Source organism: Emydura macquarii, unplaced genomic scaffold (genome assembly GCF_026122565.2).
Source record: "Emydura macquarii macquarii isolate MOO-44397 ecotype Brisbane River unplaced genomic scaffold, CSIRO-AGI_Emac_v2 contig_3219, whole genome shotgun sequence".
Classification (NCBI taxonomy): domain Eukaryota; kingdom Metazoa; phylum Chordata; order Testudines; family Chelidae; genus Emydura; species Emydura macquarii.
The window spans coordinates 854,737-879,230 of NW_027133356.1; the positions used below are offsets into that span (position 1 = coordinate 854,737).

Sequence of the window (24,494 nt, forward strand, 5' to 3'; positions counted from 1 at the left end):
TTTTAGACAAAGGGACTGCAGTGGATCTAATTTACCTAGATTTCAGTCAGGTGTTTGATACAGTTCCACATGGGGAATTATTAATTACATTGGAAAAGCTGGGGATTAATATGAACATTGAAAGGTGGGTAAGGAACTGGTTAAAGGGGTGACTACAACGGGTCATAGTGAAAGGTGAACTGTCAGGCTGGAGGCAGGTTACTAGTGGAGTTCCTCAGGGATCGGTCTTGGGACCAGTCTTATTTAACCTTTTTATTACTGACCTTGGCACAAAAAGTGGGAATGTGCTAATAAAGTTTGCGGATGACACAAAGTAGGGAGGTGTTGCCAATACAGAGAAGGACCAGGATATCCTACAACAAGATCTGGATGACCTTGTAAACTGGAGTAATAGAAATAGGATGAAACTTAATAGTGGAAAGTGCAAGTTCATGCATTTAGGGACTAATAATAATTTTTGCTATAAGCTGGGGACGCATCAGTTGGAAGAGACCGAGGAGGAAAAGGACCTGGGTGTATTGGTTGATCACAGGATGACCATGAGCGACCAATGTCGCATGGGGCACGGCTCACTTGCTGGGGGATTCTCTGTACCTTAAAGTCTTTAACCCATGACTTCAGTAACTCCGTCCTAGGCCAGGATCTGTTACAGGAGTGGGTGGGCGAGGGTCCGTGGCCTGCCTTGTGCAGGAGGTTGGACGAGTTGATCATATTGGTCCCTTCTGACCGTAGAGTCTGAGTCTAGGTATCTTGGCAAAACATCCAACCTTGATTTAAAAATGGTCAGTGCTGGAGAATCCAGCATGACCCTTGGTGAATTGTTCAAATGGTTAATTACTCCCTGTTAGAACTTTACACCTTATTTCCAGTGTGCATTTGTCTAGCTTCAACTTCCAGCCGTTGGATGGTGTTAGACCTTTCTCTGATTGAAGAGCCCAGTATTAAATATTTGTTTCCCCTGTAGGACTGTAATCAAGTCACCCCTTAGCCTTCTCTTTGTTAAGCTAAATAGACTGAGCTCCTTGAGTTTATCACTATAAGGCATGTTTTCTAATCCTTTAATCATTCTTGTGGCTGTTCTCTGAACCCTCTCCAATTTATCAACATCCTCCTTGCTTTGTGGACAGCAGAACTGAACACAGGATTCCAGCAGGGTCCCACTAGTGTCAAATCCAGAGATAATATAACATAACATAACCTCTCTGCTGCTGCTCTGCATTGCACTGCTTTTGCATTCAAGGCCTGAGAGAGCCCTTTGGCACAGTCTCGCTCTGCGACCTTGTGTTCAGCCGATTATCCCACATGACCCCCAAATCTTTTTCAGGGTCATTGCTTCCCAGGGTGAGCCCCCATTCTGTAGGTATGGCCTACATTCTGTGTTTCTAGATCCATAAAGAATATAGAGACAAGTTAGATGTATTCAAGTCAGCAGGGCCTGACGAAATTCATCCTAGGGCACTTCAGGAACTAGCTGAAGTGATCTTGGAACTATTAGCAATTCTATCTCTGAGAACTCCTGGAGGGCAGGTGAGGTCCCAGAGGACTGGAAAAGGGCAAACATAATACCTCTCTTTCAAGAGGAACAAAGAGGATGTAGAAACCTATAGCCAGTCAGCCTAACTTCAAATATACTGGAACAAAGGATTAACAGGCCATTGGTGTATCTAGTGGAGTCCCGCAGAGGTCAGTCTTGGGTCTGGTACTTCTCGGTATTTTTATTAATGACTTGGATAAATAATATGGGTAATTGAAGAATACGTTTCTAAAATGTGCAGATGACACCAAGCTGGGAGGGGCTGCAAGAACTTGGGACAATGGGATTAGAATTTAAAACAATCTTGACATGTTGGAGAATTGGTCTGAAAACAGGATGAAATTCAATGAAGACAAGTGCAAAATACTGCACTTAAGAAGGAAGAATCAAAAGCACAGGTACAAAATGGGGAATAACTGGCTAGGTGGTGGCACTGCTGAAAAGGATCGGAGAGCTATAGTGCTTCACAAATTGAGTGAGTCTATGAGGCAGTTGCGAAAAAAGGCTTATTCTGAGGCGTTGTATTACAAAAATTCCCACTGTCACTTTTTATTAATCCTGTGTGTGCCTCAGTTTCCCCTATACTGTGCATTGCTACCCAATGTCGGGGGGGAGGGAGGGGAAATTAAGTTTGCGCTAAGGGCAGACCAAGGGACATAGGTGTGTGTGTCTCTCACCTAGCTGTCTGAGCAGATTGGATGGGTCAGTAAAAAGGACTGGCTGAGGCAGACCCCGTATCATTGGAAAATCTGAGAATACAATGGAAAACCCAATCCCCAGGACATGGACACCTGGCAACCAGAGCCCCAGAGGGTGGAGGTTTTCCCCGCCTCTCCGTAGGGAAGCTGAGTGCAAAGTCCAGCTGTCGAACAATGGACTGGAAGGTGGGAGCAATAAAGAGACGGCTTCTGCAGGGAGCCAGGAGTGTCTCACTGGGAGCTGGCAGAGAAAGTCAGAGAGAGAGACGGCCTGAAAATGGGGGTCACCACAGCTTAGCTGGTGAATTGCTCTGGGCTGACCAGCATGGACTGTGCTTTAGCTTGATCCAGAGAAATGTAGGTTAAAGACTCCAGTGCTGTGCTCCAGTGGGCTAACAAAACCGACTGTTTTGCAAACGCTGAGTGTCACTGCAAATACTGGGCAAGGTGCATCAATCCCTGAGAAGACTACACATCTCCTAGAATCCTAGCAGACGAGAATTGGAAGGGACTCCAGGAGGTCATCTGTCCCACCCCAGCTCAAAGCAGGGCCAACCCCAACTAAATCATCCCAGCCAGGGCTTTGTCAAGCCAAGCCTTAAAAACCGCTAAGGATGGAGATTCCACCACCTCCCTAGGTAACCCATTCCAGTGCTTCACCATCTTCCTAGGGAAAAACTTTTTCCTAATGTCCAACCTAGACCTCTCCCACTGCAACTGGAGACCATTGCTCCTTGTTCTGTCATCTGCCACCACTGAGAACAGCCTAGCTTCACCCTACCTGGAACCCCCTTTCAGGTAGTTCAAGGCTGCTATCAAATCCCCCCTCATTCTTCTCTTCTGCAGACTGAACAAGCCCAGTTCCCTCAGCCTCTCCTCATAAGTCTTGTGCTCCAGCCCCCTCATCATTTTTGTTGCCCTCCACTGGACTCTCTCCAACTTGTCCACATCCTTCCTGTATCGGAGGGCCCAAAATTGGACACAATATTCCAAATGCGGCCTCACCAGTGGCGAATAGGGGAATAATCACTTCCCTCCATCTGCTGGCAATGCTCCTACTAACACAGCCCAATATGCCGCTAGCGTTCTTGGCAACCAGGGCACACTGCTGACTCAAATCCAGCTTCTTATCCATTGTAACCCTCAGGCTTCTTTCTGCAGAACTATTGTCTAGCTTGTCGGTCCCCAGTCTGTAGCAGTGCATGGGATTCTTCCGTCCTAAGTGCAGGACTCTGCACTTGTCCGTGTTGAACCTCATCAGATTTCTTTTGGCTCAATCCTCCAATTTGTCTAGGTCACTCTGTATCCTATCCCTACCTTCCAGCGTGTCTACCATTCCCCCCAGCTTAGTGTCATCTGCAAACTTGCTGAGGGTGCAATCCACCCCATCCTCCAGATCATTAACGGAGATGTTGAACAAAACCGGCCCCAGCACGAACCCCTAGGGCACTCCGCGTTTTACCGGCTGCCAACTAGACATTGAGCCATTGATCACTACCCGTTGAGCCTGAAGATCTAGCCAGCTTTCTATCCACCTTTATAGTCCTTTCATCCAACCCATACTTCGATTCCACCAAGAGTTTTAGTTGTACTCCTTGAGCAGAACTCATGGTGTGAAGCAGGTGTGCAGAAGCCCTTGATGTTCAGTCTTGGGAGGTGGTGAGGCCTCATGACGTACCCAGAAGGAAGAAGGAGACCTTTGGGGGTCTAGCACATGGAAGGGGCTCCTCCAGGAGACTGCTCCAGGTCTGGGAGCATAGCACTGATCTTGCTAATGCATCTGCCACGCATCCACATGAGTGTCGGATATAAGACATGGGAGGTAATTTGTCTTGCTGTGCTTGGCACTGGTGAGGTCTCGGCTGCAATCCTGTGTCCAGTTCTGGGCGCTACACTCTAGGAAAGATGTGGTCAATATGGAGAGAGTCTAGAGAAAATCAGGAGAAATAATAAAAGGTTTAGAAATACAAAGGTTAGAAAGGTTTTAACCTGGGTGTGTTTGGGCTTGAGAAACTAAGACTTATGTGAAAACTTATCAGGTCTCCCCTATGTTATGGGCTGTGTTAGAGAGGATGGGCATCAACTGTTCTCCATGTCCACTGATGGTAGGAGAAGTAGTGATGGATTTAATCGGCACCAAGGCAGATGTAGGTCAGATGTTAGAACTACTCTCAGGGTAGTTCAGACCTGGAGCAGGCCCTCAAAGCAGTCTGTGGAATCCCCGTCAGTGGAGGTTTTTACGAACAGGTTGGACAAACACCTGCCGGGAATGGTCTAGTGTTACTTTGTCCTGACTGAGTGCAGGAGGCTGGACTCGATGATTTCTCTAGGTCCCTCCCAGCCCAACATTTCTATGGTTCTGTGACTCCATGACTTTACATTTGGGCATATTATAATGTGTATTGTTGGCCTGCGTCCCGGTTACCAAGTGATCAGGTCGCTTTGTCAGTGACCTATCCTTTTCATTTACTACTTCTCAATCTTGGCGTCCTCTGCAAACGTCGTCAGTCATGATTTTGTTTTCTTTCAGGTCAGTGATAAAAACATTAAATAGCATCGAGCCAAGAACCAGTCCTTGCGGGACCTCGCTGGAAATAGACTCGCTTGATGTGATTTCCCCTTACAGTTACATCTTGAGACCTCTCAGTTTGCCTATTGTAGTTCATTTAATGTGTGCCATGTTGTTTTTGTTACCATAGCGCTCAGCAGCTGTACAAACACACAACACACAGACGGTCTCTGTTCCAAATCACTTACATGGTGGTTTTGTATCAGTCTAGTTTTTTAATCAAAACATCTTCCAGAACAAGTCAAATGCCTCAGGAGTCTCTCTTACATTGACATTATTACCTTTTATTAACTCAACTTGTATCTCATCTGAAAAGGTACCAGCGTGTTTGGACAGGATCTATTCTCGGTGAACACGCTATGTCCTACTTGTGCTAGCACTTGATGTGCGTTTAGGATGGGGGGCAGAGATGGTGCCCACCGTAACTTCCAGGCAGAGAGAGTTTTTAGGGGAAGAGCTAGGATTGATGGAGGAGCATAGATATGCTGCAGAGAGAACATCCTAAATGAGGTGGAAGGCAACAGTTTGCACCCTTTGCTTCAGGCTGTCTGCAGATTCAGGCAGGCAGTCATGCAGCCCCAAGGGGGAGAAACTTTTATTGAAAATTAAAACCGAATCTGGTGAAGCCCCGTTCTGCCGAGGGGCAGCTGCCTGCCCACTAGTGAGTTGTCATGCTGCCTGGTGTGTCAGGGTGCACGAAGGGTGTTACCCACGCTCGCCACCCCAGGCTGGTGCGTGGCATCACATGGCACCTCTGCTAGGGCGCATTGACTTGCTTCCTGTTGGGCGTAAAGCAGCTTCTGGTCAGGAAGAGGGTGGGGGCGTGTGTTGAATGGTTGGTAGTCACTTGGTTACGGGGGGGCTGTATGGATACCTAAAGGCTCCTGTCTCTGCCTATCTGCCTGGCCCTTTGGAAGTCAGAGCACCCACGAGCACGTTGTCCAGACAGATCACACTTTCGACCTGCTCCTCGTCAGGAAATCCGTGTCACTGCGGCATGCCCCGCAGAGTAACCCTTTGGCCTGGGGACGGCGTCCCCAGCCCCTTGTGGTGATCAGGCAGGGTTGTGGGCTGCAGCCCGGCTCTGTTTCTGTGACGCCAGGCCGCCTGCTTTTGCTATTGTAACTCTCAACTCCCCAGGCGGTCTTGGCACTTAGCTGCCACGCAAGCAGGTTTGATTGAAAATCTGTAGCCTTACGTAAGGCTGTTTAAAAAGCTTGTCCTGACTTAATTTAATCAAACCCTCCAAGTAGTCACATCAGCATTCCCCGAGCATCCCCACTGGCCACTGGGCAGCGCTGTATTCCTTCCCCCCCGCCCCCCCCGAGCCATGAGTCTGGCGAAATGTGCTGGGCTGGGGGGGGGAAATCGGAATGGCCGCAGACCCCTCCCTGCTGGTGCACACCTCGCGGACGGGAGGGGGACAGATGCACTCTCTGGCCCAAACGCAACCTGTTTAGTGCTGCTGGGGTCTGTCGAGAGAGAACAGGGAGAGGGCGGGACCCCGGGAGTCCCAGGCCGCAGTATCTCCTGCTCCAGCCTCACCTTGCTGACTGAGCACGCGAGTGACTGACGTTCTGCTGAGCCTCGGGGGCACGAAGAAGTAGGTTGCTTTGCCCGAAGGCTGGGGGACGCGTTCTCTTTCTTTTCCTGGCGCTGCTTGGCAGAGGGGAGCAGGAATGGCCAGCGCGGCATGAATTTTTGGCCAGGCCCCTCTTCGTGCCTACGGTGGGGCTGGCGGCAATTCTCCTGAACGCGTTGGGGGTGAGGTAGGCTCACGCCAGCTGCTGCCTGGGCTGCCCAAGTGGGATGGCACGAGCGTGTGTTGAATTTTGCCTTTGCGGAGCCTGGCTGCGTTGCTCCAGCGCCCGCTGGAGTCTCCGGTCGTACCGCCAGCCAATCTCTGCAACGCGTGCTCTGCTTCCGAAGCCCAGCTAGCTTCTTCTGCAACGAGCACTCGTTTCCTCCTGACCAGCCCATCACGTAGAGGTGATTTAATATCCGGTTTTCAGTGATTCCTCCATTAATCCTGGTAGTTGGGATTTCACGTTGGCTGCCCTTTGACTGATGGAAATGGTGAGAGCGTTGGTTTCATGCATATTGGACATGGCCGGACGCCAGCACCGGCAGTAGCTAGTTAGCCCCTCTCAAGGGGTAGGATTAAAGCGTGGAAGGGTGGGTTGCGATGACTCACATGTGCTGCAGGTGTCTTGCATGAAGCCAAGGTCTTCTCTTCGTTGGCCAGGCGAGTTTTGAGTTCCTGTGCGGGGGCGATTGGGGGTCTCCCCTTGGTTATCTGCTGCAGTCCCCGAGCCCAGGGCTGGGTGGATCCGGAGAGCAGCAGTGAGGGTCCGGAGCCTTTTCTCTCCTGTCACTGGCTCCACTCCAGTTAGGGTCATGGTCCCCAGCTGATTGCAGTGCAGTGGCCTCTGAGGAACGAGCCCTGCACCCGGCGCACGCTGGGGCCCTTGGAGGCAGGCTTGTAAGATGTACCAAAGGCAGGATGGGCCATGGAGACGTATCCCCCCTCAAGGGGCTTTCCCTGTGGGGAGGGCTGGAGCGAGGGGTGCGCTGTGGCTAGAGAACAGCTGTTTGCCTGGGGAGGGGTGACGCTCTAAGCAGGAGTTGTGGCCCATTGTTGAGGTCACTGATCTGGGGATCAGGCCACCTGGGTCTGTCCCCAGCTCTGCCACTGCCCTGCTGGGTGACTTCAGGCAAGTCCCTGCCCCTTCCTGTGCCTCTGTTTCCCCACCTGCCCTTTGTCTACTTAAGCTGCAGGCACTCTCGCTCTGGGTCTGTGTGGTGCCCAGCACCGTGTGGACAGCCCAGATCTTGGCCGGGGGCAGTGTCTGCCTGGCCCAGTGGAGAGCCCCTGGTCTCATTTGGGCGGACGGGGGAGGCCCCCTGGTCTCGGTTGGGCAGGGCAACGTCTGGCACAGTGTGTGGGGGTGGCTGTCAGCGGGTGCCCTCTAGGCCCTCCCGTAAATCCAGAGCCTATTGAGAAGCTTTGGCTCCAAGCATCCGTCATGTTACCTGGCAGAGCATTGGCACGTTTCCTTGTCACGCGCACCGTCCCTGTCCGCGGCTCTTGTGTCCCGCTGGCCCCGCTCCTCGGGCGCCTGACAACTTTCTGCATTGCACAAGTCTGAGGTTTTCAGGTGAAGTAAGTCCTGGTCTCTGTGCCCCAGCAGAGTGGTGGCTCTGCCAGGAAGGACACTTCACCCTATGGGCACCAGTGCAAAATCTGTCCCCGTGCAGAGGGGCCAGTGCTTGGCCGTAGACGCTGCTGAAGTTCCCCAGGGCCTTTGGTCTGAAGCAGGGCGTCAGTGGTACGAGGGCGCATTAGGCATTGTGCATCCCCTGGTGAATTTCAGCCTTAATCAGCGGCAAATAATGCAGCTCTGTGCATGCTCATCACCAGTCCTAGATTCGGCTCCTGTGTAAAAGCACCCTGCGTGGTTCTAGTCCCCCTCTCCTGCTTGGTGTGTGGGGTTTTGGTACCTTACATTGCCCTTCTGGGGTTTGGGGGGCAGGGGGGTTGTTTGCATTGCCAAGATGTTGCATCCTCCCAGGAGAAGTCCAGGAACCAGATCCATTCTGACTGGGAATCCAGCCAGCCGAGTCATTCGGCCTATTTCCAAGCTGGGGGCCGGGGGGAGTGTTTCAACCACAACCTCACCAGCTTTTCTGCATTTGCTGGCAGCGGCTTGGGCTTTGGGCAGGTGGGCGGGAGGTGGGGGAGAGGTCTCCCTGGGGGCGTGTGGCCCTTTGGCATAAGGAGTGCTGCCGTCCTGGCTCTGCGCGGCGCAGTGTGTCAGTTCCGTGGAAGGGCTGAAATGATCTATCACCGAGCTAGTTCTGGTAACAGATGGTGGCTGGGCCGGTAGCTGAACAGCAGCGTTTGCACGCCCCCCCCCGAGCTGCAGCCGTGTGAGCCGCTTCAGCATCCCTGATCGGGCACCGGCTTTGCCAGTCGCTCTCCCCTTACGTCCCCGGGAGGCAAATCAAGGGGCTGCGCTGGTCCAGTGACGGCTGAGTTCACCCCTTGCTCCTTGGCGCTGGGAGAAACGGGGCTGGGGTGAGGAAGCAGCTCCCAGGTTGAGGGGTATTGAGGGCTGCGGCCGGGCCGGGGTTGGGTCTCCCCGTGCTGGCTGCGGAGATGGATGCCCGACAAGGGGTGATTTGCTGCTTGCAGGATCCAGGAGGAGGAGCTGGGAGCCCGGCCTGTGGAGAGGCAGGGGAGGTCGCTTACTTTCGTAAGCTCCTGGAGTCATAGCTGCAGCGCTGGGACGCTTGGCTCCCGCACCCTTTGCTTCAAGGGACGTCTTGAAGTCCCCAGTGTTGCACCCAGACTCGGGGGTCCCCAGATCTGCATCAGGCCTGCGGAGCAGGGCTCCCGCTGCCGGGATGAATCCCTCCGCGCAGTCCGTTCTCTGCCTCTCGTGTGCCGTGTCAGTTGGGCCGTGGCCTGGGCACCTTGCGTTGCTCCAGAACGTCTCAGCGCCAAGTCCCTGTCCCTGGACTCCACTAACCCCGCCTCTGTGGTGTCTTGGCCTGCTTTCCTCTTGTGCTTTGTTGGGGCGGGACCCTCTTGGTCCCGTCACTTCTGTGATGTGCCCTAGTGCTCTTCAGGCCACTGCCGGGGTAGGGATAGCGACGGATCCTGACGCACCTGGCAGGCGAGGCCAGGAGGTGAACGCGATCGCTGAGATGCAGCCACTCCTGCCGTGGCGCGTGCCAGCTGTTTAATGGCGCCCAGCGGCTCTGCCCGAGGCCTGGGGGCTGGAGTTGGAGACTCCTGCATCCAATCAGACCTGCAGGGAGAATTTGTCAGCGGCATGTGATAGGGATTGGTCTGGATCCTGCGGCTGTTCCCCCTCCCTGTCCTGAGAGCGAGTGCTGCCCTTCGTGTTGCTGGATCGATTCAGCCATGTGCCATCCTCCGGGGATGTCTGTGCTGAGGAGCTGTTTGGATCACTCGGCTGGAGGCCGGGGGTGAGGAGGGGAGAAGGGACTGAGTGAAGCCTGCACACGGCACCCTGGGATTGTGGATCTCTGCCCATCAGGTCTCTCCTCCAAGGCCTCCCCTGAATTTGCACATGCAGATGGGGCAGGGTCTCTGAGCCCCCAGCGGAGTTCTGGGGCCAGGCTGCTTGGCTCCTTTACTGCCCAGGAGAGAGCAGAGCTGGGGGGGTGGGAAGGAGAGAATCTCCTCCCGAGAGAAGCTGTCCGGTGCTCATGGCTGCGGGGTCGCGGGGCCCTTGAAATGCTTTGACACCCCACCGGGAGAGCAGAATGGGACAGTCCCAGCCGCTCTGCGGGGAAGGCCTAAAGCACCACACGGATACAGGGTGCCCGGGTCCTGCTGCGGAGTGGCTGTGCCATTGGGAAGGTCCTTTCGCCGCCTTGCCTCAGTTTATTGGCTTGAAAAATGGGGATGCGAAGTCTGCTCCTTCCGGAGCGGTGCCAGCGGTGCGTGTTCAGTTACAGTGATGGGACTGCAATCTAGGCCCTCCGCTGAGCTGAGGTCGCACTATTTCCAGGGTCCAGACTGCCCCTTTCCCAGTGCGCCACCCTGCTGCTCTGTTCTGCGCCGGTTCTTCATCCAAGAGCATTTCCGTGTGAAGCACAAAGCGAGCAGGTCTAGGTCTTCGCTGGGCAGGGCTGGGAGCTATTTAAAGGGACGCTGTCTAGCAGTTCAGACTCCAGCCGTCGTCTTGCCTTGAAATCACTGCAGTTGGGCAGGGCCCCTCTAAGATCAGCCGCTGATTTAATTCCCCGCCGTGCTCTGTGACAAAGGTGGTGACCGCCAGCAAGGGCGGCCTGGGACCCACCTTCTTTAGCATTCGTGTTTCCTCTGTGGGGGCTTAATAAGTGGCGCAAGGGGAGTGTGCAGGGCCGGGCAGGTGATCCATAGAGCCAGCAGCCTCCTTCAGCTGCGGGGAGAGGCAGGAGCTGTCAGAGGCAGGTTTGTGGGGCATCTGCAGAGCTCTGTGGGGAGGGGAGGGGGAGCCCAGGGGGTTGCAGGTCAGGACTGAGGGGCACCGGCAGAGCTGTGTGTTTGGGGAGCCCAGGACTGCACTGCCAGTTCGCGTTGCCGTTCCAGGAGCAGAGCTGCATGTGTGTAGCGTGGCTGGATCTGGGTCCACGCTGCGTGATCCTGGAGTTAAAGCTATTAGCCATAAAACTCTCCTGGGCACCAAATTCACCCAGCCGCTAAAAGGAGAGACTTCCACACCTCACTGATTTCACTGCTTAACAGCCAGCTCCCTCTCTGCCAGCTCAGCTTCTGCTCAGCCTCCCGCAGCCCCAGGAGTTTATTTGTCAAACTCTCCAATTTAAACTGGCCGGGAGCTGGGTGCGGGCTGGCGAGCGGGTAGGGGCAGTGCCACTAATAGCCCACCTGGAGCTGTGGAGGGTGAGGAGCTGGGTCCAGTCCTCCCTGTGCGCACAGTGCCTGGAAGGAGACGGGGCAGTAACTGTTGCACACAGATGCTTTGTCCCAGTGAAGGCGAGCTGTGGCCAGCCCAGGGTCCTCCCCCTTCTAGCAAAGCCCTGCAGGGAGAGGAAAGCCCCGATGAAGCGTCCTGTGGTTTGGGCAGAGGGGCAGGGCTGCAGCAGGACTCTTGACGCAGCCCCACATGGCATTCTGGTAAGGAAGCTGCAGAGAGCTGGGCTCGGTAGAACTACCCGTGAGTGGATGCATGATTGGTTACGCAGCCACAAGCAACGCGCCGCTGTCCGTGGGACGATGTCGGCTGGAGGGAGGTCTCAGGTGGGGGTTCCCCGGGGATCTGTTCTGGGTCCAGTGATGTTTAACATCTTTATGAATGGCCTGGATGTGGGACCAGAGAGCAGACTGATCCAATTTCCAGATGTGACACAGCTGGGGGAGGGCTGCCCACACTTCGGAGGACAGAGCTAAAATTCAACGGGATCTGGCTGCATTGGAGAACTGGGCTATAGACGACAAAATGAAATCCAGCAAAGCCAGACGTAAGGTGCCATGCTCAGGGAAGGAAATCCAAATGCAGAGTGGGCAATACCTGGTTAGACAGCAGCACCCCTGAGAAGGATCTGGGAGCCGTGGTGGATCACACCCTCAACACCAATGCCGTGCTGTTGTCCAAAAAAAAAAAAAAAAGCCAATGCAATGTGAGGTGGTAGGACAGAGGCATGGCATGCAGGTCACGGCAGGTGATAGCACGGCTCTACTCAGCCCTGGCTACTCCTCAGCTGGAGTACTGTGTCCCATTTTGCTCACACCGCATAGAAAGGACATAGAGAGACTGGAAAGGAGCCCGAGGCAAGCGCTCCAAGGGATGGAATGCCAGCCATCTGAGCAAAGGCTGCAGGGACTGGGAACGTTTAGTTTGGGAAAGAGGAGATTGACAAGGGATGTGATAGGAGTCTTCAAATGTTTGAACAGCTGCCATTTAAAAAGAGAAGTTGTTCTCTCTTGCCACAGAGGGCAGGACGAGGGGCGATGGGTTCACACTGCAGCATGGCAGGTTTAGATTGAATCTCCGGAACAAGTCCTGTCTGTAAGAACAGTCGGACAATGAAGCGGACGGCCTCGGGAGGTGATGGAAGCTGCGTCACTGGAGGTTTTCGGACGGAGGCTGGGTAGCCACCTGCCTTGCACAGTATAGACGCAAGAAATCCTGCGTCTTGGCAGGGGATTAGCAAGGCGACTCTTGCAGTCCCTTCTAACCCTCTGGGGCTGTGATGCTATGATGGGAAGCACGGTTCAGATCCGGTCACTGGTTCAAGCCCGGGCCAGGTCAGTCATGGCAGGAAGTTAGGGCGTTGGCTGCCCTAAATCAGTTTCCTAGAGGACAGGTGCCCACGTCCCGAATGCATCAGTGCAGGTGGCTCCAGCTGGTCCCCCCGTGGGTATCTTGGCAGAGAGAAATGGAGGGCTGAGATCCAGGGGAGCTGATCTCCTCCCGCCAGGGTTTGGTGAGCAGGTGTGGAAGGGCTCCCATTGCTAGGCTCAATGGGACCTTCGCTGGTGTGAGCGGTGAGCTGGTCCCACTGCCTGGGTACTTGCCCATGGGAAGGAGAGCTAAGAAGCCCTGCGCTGTGCCAGCTGGGGTCTTCCGGTCCGCGGGGCTGAGGCTGGCACTGCCTCTCCCGCCCGAGGGTCGGCTGCCCTGCTGCAGCCCATTCCTGGGAGAGGCCGCGCTGCTCTCCGAGGCAGGCAGCTCAACGGGAGAAAACCCCGGCTCTTTCGCCCGCCTTACAAAAGCCGTAACTGTGTTATTGCTGAATAAATGAAGCCATCAGCTAGAGGTGCAACAAGATGACAGTGCTTCAGAAACGCTGGGGGCAGTGGAAAATGGGCTGTGCAGGAAGCAGTGGGGGGGAGCTGAGAGCTGACCTGGATTTTCCACATAGTTTTACTGATTTTTTTTTAACACCCTGAGCTGGCTACGTGGGTCCCCCCCTGTGTGCGTTGGAGCAGGCAGCGTCCTGTGTCAGCCACCGAGCAGGGGAATGCAGGCGGGTGAGGTGAATGCTCCTGACTGACAGGGATTTACGTGCTGCTTGCAGACTTGCGTAGCTGGCCCCTCCTAAGGTCTGAGTAGGAGATGGTGCGTGGTGAGTGATGGCTGCTGCCCCGGGCCAGGCCTCTCGTTGGGCCCAGCGAGCACCACAACCAGTAGGTCCTTGCCGGGATCTTTAGCGCTGGCTTCTCCACAGCCGCTCACAGAGCAGAGCTCACGGGAGCTGGCGCAGTTCCCGTGGAGGGGCCGGTGCCAGGCGTGGTGGGGCTGGCCCCTGCGTTCCAGCAGGCTGAGCTGTCCGCTTGCACCCGCGCTTTGCTGCGAGCTGATCAGTAACCGGGGCTGGTCGGGGTGCTCCCTGGGTACCGTAGGAGCAGGACTGTCCAAGGAGAGGCTGCGGCTCCCCATCCCCCCGCTGGCCCAGTCAGTGGCTGGACGCGCTGGCCCTGGATACGACTCCCTGCTGTGCAGGTTCCCGAGAGCTGAGTTGTCTTGCTGCGTGCTGGGCACCTTGGGCCAAACGTGGGTGCGTCTGCTGGTGCCGTCCTCGCAGCGCTCTGCAGGGTACGCGCGGGAGCGGCAGGGCGCTCGGCCGTGTCCCTCGGGCTCGGAAAGTGCTTTCCCCTACAGGCTGGTCGGTATTAGCCCCATTTTCTAGAGGTGGAAGCTGAGGCCTGAAGGCTGCTGTGCGGGAGCCTGGGCAAGTCAGCGCCACAGCTGGGAATAGTGCTGGAGACCAGGCCTGTACGTGGGCAGGGGCTTTTCTGGGAGAGTGAAGGGGGGTGGCGAGCGCGGGGCTCAACAGCTACCCTCTTCTGCCCCATCTGCCCGCCCCAAGCGGCCGTCTCTGCAGCGCCGATGGCCGGGGGCTGGAAGCTGTAAGAGGCTGCAGGGCCCTTGCTGAAATGGGAGGGAGGGAGAGCGGGAGAAGCTGGACTTTGGCTGTCCTGCGTCCGGCACTTGTCACTGGAACGTATCTGGGGCATCTCCTCCGGCGCCCAGTGCTGGTGGTGGGTGGCCGTAGCTATGCCTGGCTGCTGGTCCCCAGGTTAGTCTGTGGCACGCTGCATCGCCTTGGTTATCCACTCCAGCTTCTGGCGGCGGCTGAGCGATGTCTCTGCTCTGCCTGGCACGTGACAGGAGGGTGAGTGGCATGGAGCTGCGGTCGGCGCCAATGCCCTCTTTGCCCGCCTTCCCAGTGCTGGGGGACTGCAGCCGTGCCACAGACCCGGATCCCAGCCGGTGATTCTAAAACGGCGCTAGCAGAATTGAGATTTTTTTTTTTCCTCCGGGCGTTTCTGGCCAGAATCCCCCTCGCCTGGAGTGCTGCCGTCCACCCCGGAGGTGGCTGCATTTCAGCACTGGCGCCTGTGTGGTTGGCACAGATAACTCGAGCTCTTCCCGGAAGCTTGGGGAGGGGAAGGGCTGGAGCAGTGTAAAATCGGCGCGTGGAGGATGGCAAATGCCCTCTGGGATGGCTGCAGGCTGGTGGGCGCTTCCCACGTGTGCAGGGGAGGTGGAGTCGCAGATCAGCTCTGCCCCTTTGCTCTGTGCCAGTCTCCTCCAGAGCCGGCTGGATTAACAAGGCTCTGAGTGGGGCAGGACGGAGCAGGGGGTTGGGCTGGCCCAGCGCACGGCAGAGGGGAGCCCACGAGGGCCGTGCTCCATAGCTGCCATGCACGTCTCGCTCTGGGCCTCCTGTTTGCCTCGGCCTCGCTGGCCGAGTCGGCCTGTGCTTGTCACTGAAGATGAGCCATCTGCATAGAAGTGTCCATCTGGGACGGCCTCTGGCCTCTCTCCCGTAGGAGGAAAGTGGCTGTGGAGCCAGCGTGCTGCTGCTGCTCCTCCCCACGCCCCCCGGCTGGGCAGCCCGGGGCAGGCTGTACGCCTGGCTGTGGCTGCAGCGCTGGGGAACGGGGCCAGGTTTACAAGCCCCAGGGACCAAATTTCTCCCTTGCTCCCCAGAACAGGCCCTGTCCGAGCAGCTGAGGTGCAGGCTCCTGCCCCCTCAGCCAGTGCGTCAGCCCAGCCCAGCTCAGGCTGCATGCCCCCTCTCCAGGCTGGTAACCGGGGGACAGCTGTCCGCTAGGAGCTGAGCCCCGCCAAGAGTTCACTGGCCATCTGCCCAGCGGCACTGCCTTGCTGACAGTCAGCGTGGGTCCGAGATCACGTGCTGGCCGAGTTAGGCGCTGGCTCCCATTTTCCTCCAGCCCCTGCCCTCGCAGGACAGCCTGACCTGCTGTCCCCTGACCCCCAGCTACTTGGCTTTGCACTCGTGTCCTGCAGCGCTGGATTCCTGCAAAGTCCGGCCCAAACAGATGTTGCAGTGGGGAACCTCTCTCAGGAAGCCTGGCCCCGGTTCTTGGCTCTGCAATACATCATCTCTGTCTTTTCCGTGTTCTTGGAAACCTGCCGGCTGAGCTGGCTCCCTCCCCCCAGCCCCTCCCGCGAGCGGGGTGCAGAGTGCCAGGACCTGGGTGGGGTGAAGCCTCTTCCCATGACAGGCGCTTTGATTCCCCGCGCGCGCACACGGGCCTGGAGACACATTCTGGCTCCGCTCCCCCTCCTCCACCTTTCCTGAGCCAAGTCCGTCCCGTGCCTCCCGCTCCCTGGGGGCTGCGGCTGCCTGCCTGCCTGCCTCCCGTGAACCTGCTTCAGAGCTGGGAGCCGGGTGCCGTTGCCAAGGTCATGATTAATTTTTGGATGCTGGCTGAGGGGCCGGGCTGGAGGTCGGGTGCCAACGCCAGCCGCGGCTGAGCTGCCCGCTCCTCTGCCGGCCGTCTCTTTAATACTGAAGCACATCTAGGCTAGCGCCACGCCCTCCTCTTCTCGCTCCCCTGTGCGCCAGCTGTTCTGGTGCCCGCCCTGCCGCCAGCATCAGCACAAACACACAATACGAACCGCACCGAGCCGATAAGCTGCAGACGTTGCTTTCGAGATGGGAAACGTGTCAAACTTCAGCAAGCCGCATTCGAGCAGCGGCTGCTGGCTGCCGGCTCGGAGCGCAGAATGGAGACTCAGCAGTCCCTTCCCCCCTCGCGCTGTATAATGATCTGCAGACACCGTTCAGGAGCAAGCTTCTGGGAGCTTTCTGCTGAAAACGAGAAAATCCGTTACCTGGGGAGTGAACCCAGCCCTCCCTGGCTGCCGTCCAGGCGCTCAGGCACTGCACTACCAGCCCCATAGACACGAGCTGCTCATCCTAGCACAATACAGCCGTTGGGCAGCCAGCCCAGCTCTGCTCCCAGCTCCCCCCACGCCCTGGCAGCCTGCCCTTCGCACAGCCGTGGCCGGTGCGCCGAGCGTTCGCCTTCAGGCCCCTCGGCGGAGGATCATGGCGCAATTTGCTGAGCCCCGTAGTCCAGCTGACAGTGCAGCCCTGCAAGGGGCCGGTGGGAAGGGGGCGTTTGGTGGCCCTGGCGGTGGGGAGTTGGGACCTGCTCCCACGCTGCAGATTGCCTTGACGCGCTACAGGGAAAGGGTCAGTTAAGGGCAAGGAGGTTTTCCCCCTCATTCAGCTTCAGCTGCTGCTCTGGCTGGGTGCAGCTCTCAGCCGGGCCCTGGGGAAGCCAGGATTTGGCAGCTGTGGGTCTGTCAGGAAGGCGAGGTGGAGCTGGGAGACCCCTGTGCGGTAACGGCTGCTTCCCTCGCGGCCTTGGACAGAAGCTGACGGATGAACCCCCAGGGAGGGGAGCTGGAGGTGCTGGTGCCCGTCGCAGCTCCTGGGTGTGGCATGAAAGACAACAGCAACCATCTCCCCCCCCGTTCTGGCCCCTGCTGTGCCTGAGAGCCCGGCAGGCGGCCTGGCCAGCTACGCCGAATGCCGTAGACGTGTGGGTGCATGACCCTTGCCGTGGCCAGGCCTATGCATCCGTCAGGGCCGCTGGTGCCCTCCGCTCCAGGCTGTTGTGTGTTCACGGGGCAGCGGGAAGTCGGCCTGGGGCAGGCTGGCTGCGCTGAGCTTGTGCCGTTGGAGGAAGCGTTGCTGGCAGGTCAGCAGGGCTCCCGGGTGCTCTGAGCTCTCCTGCGGCCCAGGGGCTCAGCATGCTGGGCAGAGCCCTGTTCTCCCTCCTCAGCTTCACTGCGGTGTGAACGTGCTGACTCCAGAGAGGGAAGGCAGCATCTTCTGCATCCCACGCGTGGCTCCGAGGGCCCCAAGATACCAGAAGGCGGCTGGAGGCTAGCGGGGAGCTGTGGCCTGGTGGAGTCTAGCTGGGAATGCTTTGACAGAGGAGATGGCTTCTTTGCTGCCTCCAAGGTCTGAGCGGGGCTTGCCCAATGCCTTGTGCCGCAGGCTGCCCCCGGCCCGTGGCATGATGGGCTGGGAGCCCAGCCGAGAGAGTGGTCGGGAGGGTTGGGAGATCTCCGGGGATGCAGGTTGCCTTGTAGAGCAGGATGCATGGGCTGGGCAGATCATTTAACTACTTGCCTGTCCCGCTATCTCCTTAAAAGGGGCTCAGTCACCCTGGAGTCCTTCAGGGGCTGTGGGAGGGGGGGTACCCATGCTGGCTAAGGGTGCATTGTCAGCCGCGTGAGTGGAGGGAAGGTGGTGCGTGGAGGTGGCTCGCTGCAGCACCTGCTTGGCCAGGAAGGCGAGGCTGTGTGGGTTGATGGTATCAGACACCTTCTGTTCTCTTCCCCTGGCTGAGCTCCTGTGCAGGCCTGAAATAGGCATTGAGGTGCTTATTCCTGGCTGCCTGGCATTTCAGTGCTACCTCTGCAGCAGCTTCCTGCTGCTGCTGCTGCTTTCCTCACTTCCCAATCCTCCCCTTTCCCCCCTCTCTGCGCGGTGGGACCTCTTCTCAGCTTTCAGCACCTGCCCTGCCTCTCCCCCTCCCTGGGGCCCAGATCTGGGAGGTGCTGGCTGGAAGAGGAACCGGATGAGTCCTGGTTTTGTTAAGTTGTGCATTATCGGTCCCTGCCCTGCCTGTGTAATTGGAGGAGAATTACTTGGCCAGGCGGAATTCATGAATTTGTTTAAAGCAGCATAATCTACCGGCAGCCAATTTACCGGGCCGGGCCCCTGATTGGCACGCCGGCTTCAAACCACATCCACTCCCCGCGCTGCCCTTTCCCTCGCAGCTGAGATGGACGCGCAGGGTTCTTGGTGCGCTAGCAGGGTGGCAGCCTTCGTTGTCAGGCTGGCTGCCGTGGGCAGGTTGGGTGCTGTACCTGGTTCTCATTGCAGCTCACCTGGGTGAAATGTGAACCCGCTCGGTGCCCCCTTAGCCCCCCCCAAATGGTCTCCCCAAGAGCGCCTCCGTTAGCGACTTGCTTTGCCCCCCTCCCACCCAGCTCCAGGCCCCGACGTGCAGCTCCTCGGAGGCCCCCTGTCCTGGGGTGGGGGTGAGGGAGCGGCCCTCCAGTGGGGCTCTGGGCAAGCGGTGGGTTCTAGTGGGAAGCAGCTGCTCTTTCCTTCTCCTGCTGGGTCTGAGGGACCGAGGGACCCTGCAGCTCTCCGCTGGTGGGTGCCACTGGCCAGCACCTTCTGTGACCCGCTTTGGGGTCGTGCCTCGCTCGCGGCTGAGCTGTGGCTGCACCAGTGTATGACGTTACGTGTTACGTGGAGGGTGTTGCTGTGCCCAGTACACGTGGGGGGGGGGTTGCCATCACCGATCTCCCTTCCCTGGAGTGCGCGTATCGTCTCGGGGTGAGTCGCGTCCCCCAGCGCTGACTCCCCGCTGTCTGTGCGTTGCAGAAACATCGCGGAGGCCCTCGTGAGCAAGGGCCTGGCCACGGTCATCCGTTACCGGCAGGACGACGACCAGAGATCCTCGCACTACGACGAGCTGCTGGCTGCAGAGGCTCGGTGAGTGGGTGCGTCCGGGTCGCCGTGGGGGAAGGGGGTCACTGTGCAGGGCCAGGATGGGCACGGCCTGCAGGAGAGCACGCCGGGCGGTGGGCTGGGCGCAGGACAGGTGCTGTAAGGACAAGGTGTTTCCTCTGCGCAGGGCCCTTCCTTTGGCCGCTTCCTGGGGCGGGGGGAGCAGTAACCTGTCTCGGGCTGTGTGCCGAGCTGCTTGGGCATAGACCGAGCCTGGGCAAATCCGTCCTGTCGTGCTGACTGCTGCCCTGGCCATCCCCAGTCCTGAGCTTGCAGGGGTGGGAAGGGTCAAAGGATGGGGATGGGGCAGGCTTCTTGGGCTCAAAGAGCCCGTTTCAGTCCAGCCACGTCCACTGTAAACTCTTCACTCCAGAAGAGAGACCGCTCCTCCCGTCCAGCTTCGTAGCTCTCCATCCTCCTCCTTCCTTCGGCAAAGGGCGGGAGGGGCTTCCTGTCTCTGCTCCCCAGCCTCAGTCCCTGTCGCCTCCCCTGGATTGCTGGCCAGGCTGTGAATTGTTCTCCTGTGCCATGCCCTGCAGCCCCTCCCCGGTCGCCTCCGTTGGGTACTCCGTTACTCTTGCTTTTCCGAACTCTGCCCCCACCCCCAGCTGTGTAACTCGCCCAGGCCGGGGGTGTTGCTTGTGCCCCATTCATCTGCAATCCCCCCTCGCCTCTCCCTTGTTCAGCTGCGTCTCTAAGGCTGCGAGTGCTGTGCGTTGCAGAGTGACTGTCTAGTGTTCAAAGGGCTCAGGAGCGCTGGCAGCGCGCCAGGCGTGCTGAGAGTCGGTGCATGCAGCGTGTTGCATTTGGAGTCTCTATGTTAATTCTGGAGCTCCCAACAGGCAGATTAAAGGAGATAACATTTAAAAATGCCTGGGAGATGGTTTGAATCTTCCGGCCCATTGCATGCATCAAGCTCGAAAATGTGGTCAGAGAGCGGGGAGTTGAAAGGGTTGGGCTTCATTCCCTGCGGCCCTTGAAGGCTTCCTGCCCCAGCCTGTCTGCAGGAGCAGTAATTGCATTTAAAGAATATGACGTCTGAGCGGATTCAAAAGACTTTAGACACCTTCTGCGCTCGTGTAATTACGTTGGGGTTATCTTGGTGAGAGAAATGGAGGCAAGCATTCCCTGTGACTGGCGTGTCCTCTTCTGTGGGCGGCAGTTACGCAGCTCCCCTTCCGGCTCCGACAGAGGCTGCCCCACCCGCACACAGGCAGCTCAGTGAGCCTCTCGGTTTGTATTGCTGCTTCATCCCAGGATCCTGGAGCACTTGACAAACGTTGCCAGCCTGTAACTGGGGGTAACGCCTACCTAATGGGGAAACTGAGCGCCTGCTTTCGTAGAGCTGGCCCAGTCATGCAACCTTGGTGCCTCAGTCGTGAAGCCTGGGGGCCAGTTAAACCCGATCAGCCAGCAGCTGGAAACGTCCCCCTGGAATCAAATTGTGGGCACGTCCCTCTCCTCCTGGGGGGTTCCCCCCCTTGTACCTCGTGGTGGTGATGCACGGGGGTGTCCATCCTGTCCCCTCAGTATCAGAGTAGAGAACTGGCAGGGGGTGTGTGAAGTCTCAGCCGGGTGTCCTGGCCAAACACTGGTGGGCACCTGCCATCGTGGTGGAACGTGGGGGGCATCGTCTCTTTCCGCGCTCGGCTCCTGTGCTGCGTTGCCGTGCGGCCCACCCCGGGGGCATGTGCATCCGTCGACCACTGTGCTGTGAAGCTAAGCAGGGCCATGGTAAAGCCGCTTCTGGAGATGATGCCAGGCTTAGGGTCTTGTCCTTCCGCTGGATCCGAGGAGCCGTGGGCGAGTTGCTGGGACGGTTGATAGGATGTGTGTGTGAAGAGCAGAAGGGGAAGGTAGGAGTGGCAAATGAAGATGGTCAGGAAGATGCCAATGACTCTTGGGTGCGGCGGGCGTGGGTCCGGGCCTTGGAAAGGCTCCCTGGAGGTCTGCAGAGCTGCGAGATGGTCCACGTAGCCTCCTCCCTGCAGCCGATATAGAGTCTGTCCTGGATCCATGCGCCCAGCCAAGCTTTGAAAGCAGCAGCGAAGGGGGGTGCTGGGGAGCAGAGTGGGACGGGCGGACCCTGCTTGGCTTCGCAGTGTTGCGGCTCCCCGCACGTGGCATGCGATCCAAGCCCGTTATGAACCTCCGGCAGTGCCCAGCTGGCTAGGCTGGAGGGTGTCTGCAAATCCCACACAGGAACGTCGGGGCATGGCAAAGGCAGCGTTAGAACAGCAGGAAATCCAGCGTGAAGACTCAATTGACCCAAACCGCAGCCTCCCCCAGCAATGTCTGGCGTTGCTGGCGACCCGGGGAGAACCTGGCAGCTCGGCACAACTGGATCCATCCGTGACCAACGGATTGATCCCCTGCGTGACCGTGAGAGCTGCAGCTGACTCGACGCCACAGCCGCTCCAGGCTAACAAACGGGCGCCCACTCGTGCATGGGCCAGCTCGGGTGACGTAGACACGTCCCATTGACACCCACTGCCAGGGCGGTGTAGCGTAGCCAGCTCCTCCGCACTGCCAGGGCAGGTGGATTCAGCGTACGACTGATCACAGCCCCTGCATCCCAGCACAGACAAAGTGGACCGTGGCTTGGTGAGCTCAGGCTGCCTTTCTGGCCAACCGCAGCCCACCCAGAGAGCCGCCCCCGATGCCCGCCTAGGCGCATGGCACATGAACAGCCATGGCTCCCTGGTCATTAAGAGCTGCTGGCCGTCAATTACACAAGTGTCATTAGAGGCAGAGTGAGGCGCGAGCCTGCCGGTCCGCACCACAAAACGACAGCACTGATGCGCTGGAAAAGCACAGAGGTGAAGCAGCTTCTCAGTCAGCATCAGACGTGTGCATGTGAAACCAATTATCAGCCCAGTGCTCCGAGACACGCGCCGGCTTCAGAAAGCCCTCGCAATGAAAAGAGGATGAAGGGCAGACGGGAGAATGGGGGCATGGCCAGGGTCCTTCCAGCCCACAGCCATAGTGCAAGCCTTCTGCCAATCCTCCTAGCACCTGATACGATACAACGGGCACAGCCGGATCTGCTGGAAGGGAGCAAAGGACGGCAGGGGGAGGCTGGCATTGTTCTGGGGCAGAGTTGAGGAGGACTGGGGGGGGAGAGGCTGGTATCCTTCCGGTGGCAGAGTTCAGACGTTTTGAGAGCACGTCTCCGCTTTCAGATAGTCGGGTTTCTTGGCAGTGTAATCAGCGAGCTGAGCGGATGTCTGATGGCTCCCGCCTTCTGTGAAGTTTTTAGCCTTAAGTTTGAACTGTTTCCTCAGCCCGAGTTCCAGCGAAGCTTTTCTGGTTGGCGAATAGTTTTCCCATCAGGATATTTAATCAGAGGGTGACTTTTCCCCCCCATCTTTCCTCCAGAACCCTTCGTTCTTGGCCCGAGCCGGGACAGAGCGTGCACTGTGGTGTGGAAGGCTGGGTGTACGGTCGAACGCTGGGACATCTGTCTCTGCCACTGACTCACCGCGGGGCTTTGGGCCTCTGAGCCCCAGCTTCCCCATCTGCGGATTTGGGGGCTAAAAGATGGGAGTGAGGGGCAGGAGTCGTGGGTTCTAGTCCTCCCTCTGCCACGAGACCACTGCAAGAATCTCCTCCTGGCCCCTCCTGCCCGTCCCTTTTCTTGGTGTCCCCTCATCCCGTGAGCACAGTCTCCCAAGGCTGCCTGGGACGCTCTTCACACTTGTGCTCCTCCGAGTGGCTCAAGCATCCTCTTGTTTCCCTGGGAACTGAGAGCTGCTGTCTTCCAGCCCCCCCGCTCCCAGGCCCATTGTCTCTGCAGCTTCACCAGCTGACCCACGGCAGCTCTGTGTGTGGGAATTGTCCCGGCTTTGGTAGCGACAGACCGACCCCCCAGGGAGGCTGCCCCGGCAACTGGGCATCTCCAGGGGTCCTGGGGATGTTTTGGAATTGGCACCAAACCAGCTGGCCCTGCCATTCCCTGTGAGCTTCCTGGTAGATTATTTATCTCGAAAGCCTCTTGTCCTTCATGCCCCACCAGTCAGGACTTGGTCTGTCGGCTCAGCGGTGTTCTTGTCGATATCCATAGAATCACGCTAGACAGAGATGGGGAGAACCAGGGACGCCATCCAGCCCAGCGCAGGCGCCGTCCCTAGAGCATTCGTCGCTGTGGCACTCCGTGGTAGCGCTTGCGTGCTGGCCCCTCTAGTCTTGTGGGGGAGGAGATTGAACTGCCAGGGCTTGCTGCAGGAGACTCTCCCAGAGCCCCCGGGGATGTCTCTGATTAGCTATTCCCTTTCCTCTCGCTCTCTCTCTGCTCCTCCGAGGCAGAGCCCGTTTCTCCTCACTAAACAATTCCTCTCCTTCCTTGGTGTCTGTCTGCTCCTTTTAAATACTTGTGTCCTGTGACGTGCTTCTACCCCCCTGTATCCGCGCTGTAGCATAGCTGGCGTCAGTCCTACCCATCCAGCCCCCACCCACCCTGCTTTGTTCTGAATCTCTTCCCCTTCGTTGTTAACTTTCAGGCAGCAACGGGCCCAGAACCGAACGCTGGATTCCCGGTGGGCAGTTCTAGGCATCCCTTGGCAGCAGGGTGAACCTTCGCTCCCACCTGCCTGGCATTATGCGGTGCTGACGGTATTGGTGTTTGGTTTCTGCTACAGCCACCCCATGTGTATCTCAGCTGACGCCTCCTCATCCCCCTGCTCCAGCCTCTGCATTAGAGGGCGCTTCTTCCCTTGAAGTGTCGCCAGTTTTACACGCTGGGACACAGGCTCCCCACCGTGATCTGTCAGTCCCCAGCTGGCTGGCTGATGAAAGCATCACACGTCTCTTCTCCTGTGGAAGTTGGATTTTGAGAGGCTCTGAAGAGCAAATCCTTGCTTTCTGGGCCCTGCACTTTTCCTTTGACCATATAAAGACACAGAAATCCATGTTGGTGTCTCTCATTTGCTCTGAAAGGAACTTAAAGGCTGAGCTAAGCTGTGAGCTCTCTGCTGCGTTGCTGCTTGATACTAAACAAACAGCTGTCGTGTTTGCGCTACCTCTGACTGCGTGGAAATGGGGTGAAGCAGATTCTTTCCTCTTTGGCTTGAGATTTTGGAGGCCTTCCAAGCACAGTCGGCCCAGGGGCTCTGGGAGCTGGAGGACTCACCCCATGCAAGAGGGAGCATCTGCCGCGCGCGAGGGAATTGTTTGCTTCGGATCACTCTAATGCCAGGCTGAGGAGAGGGTGTTTATAATGCTTTGCACTTGTGGAGTGTGTCCCAGCTGTGGAGATCCGAGTGCTCCTAGGTAATTGAGTCTCCAAGATCTTGGTAAACCGAAATCTACCCGATACCTCTCGGAGGAGTCCTTTCTTCCCCTTTTACCGATCAGGAAGCTG

The 24,494-nt window shown here is 57.6% G+C and overlaps 1 protein-coding gene across 2 annotated transcripts in view; it reads left to right on the plus strand.

The window, feature by feature from the left end:
- Positions 1 to 24,494, plus strand: part of SND1 (staphylococcal nuclease and tudor domain containing 1) — a 412,723-nt gene that overhangs the window by 198,314 nt on the left and 189,915 nt on the right. For both annotated transcript variants that reach the window (XM_067531417.1, XM_067531418.1), the window contains exon 13: positions 19,010 to 19,120. In XM_067531417.1, coding sequence (XP_067387518.1) covers positions 19,010 to 19,120 — 111 coding nt within the window. The remainder of the gene's footprint in view (positions 1 to 19,009; positions 19,121 to 24,494) is intronic.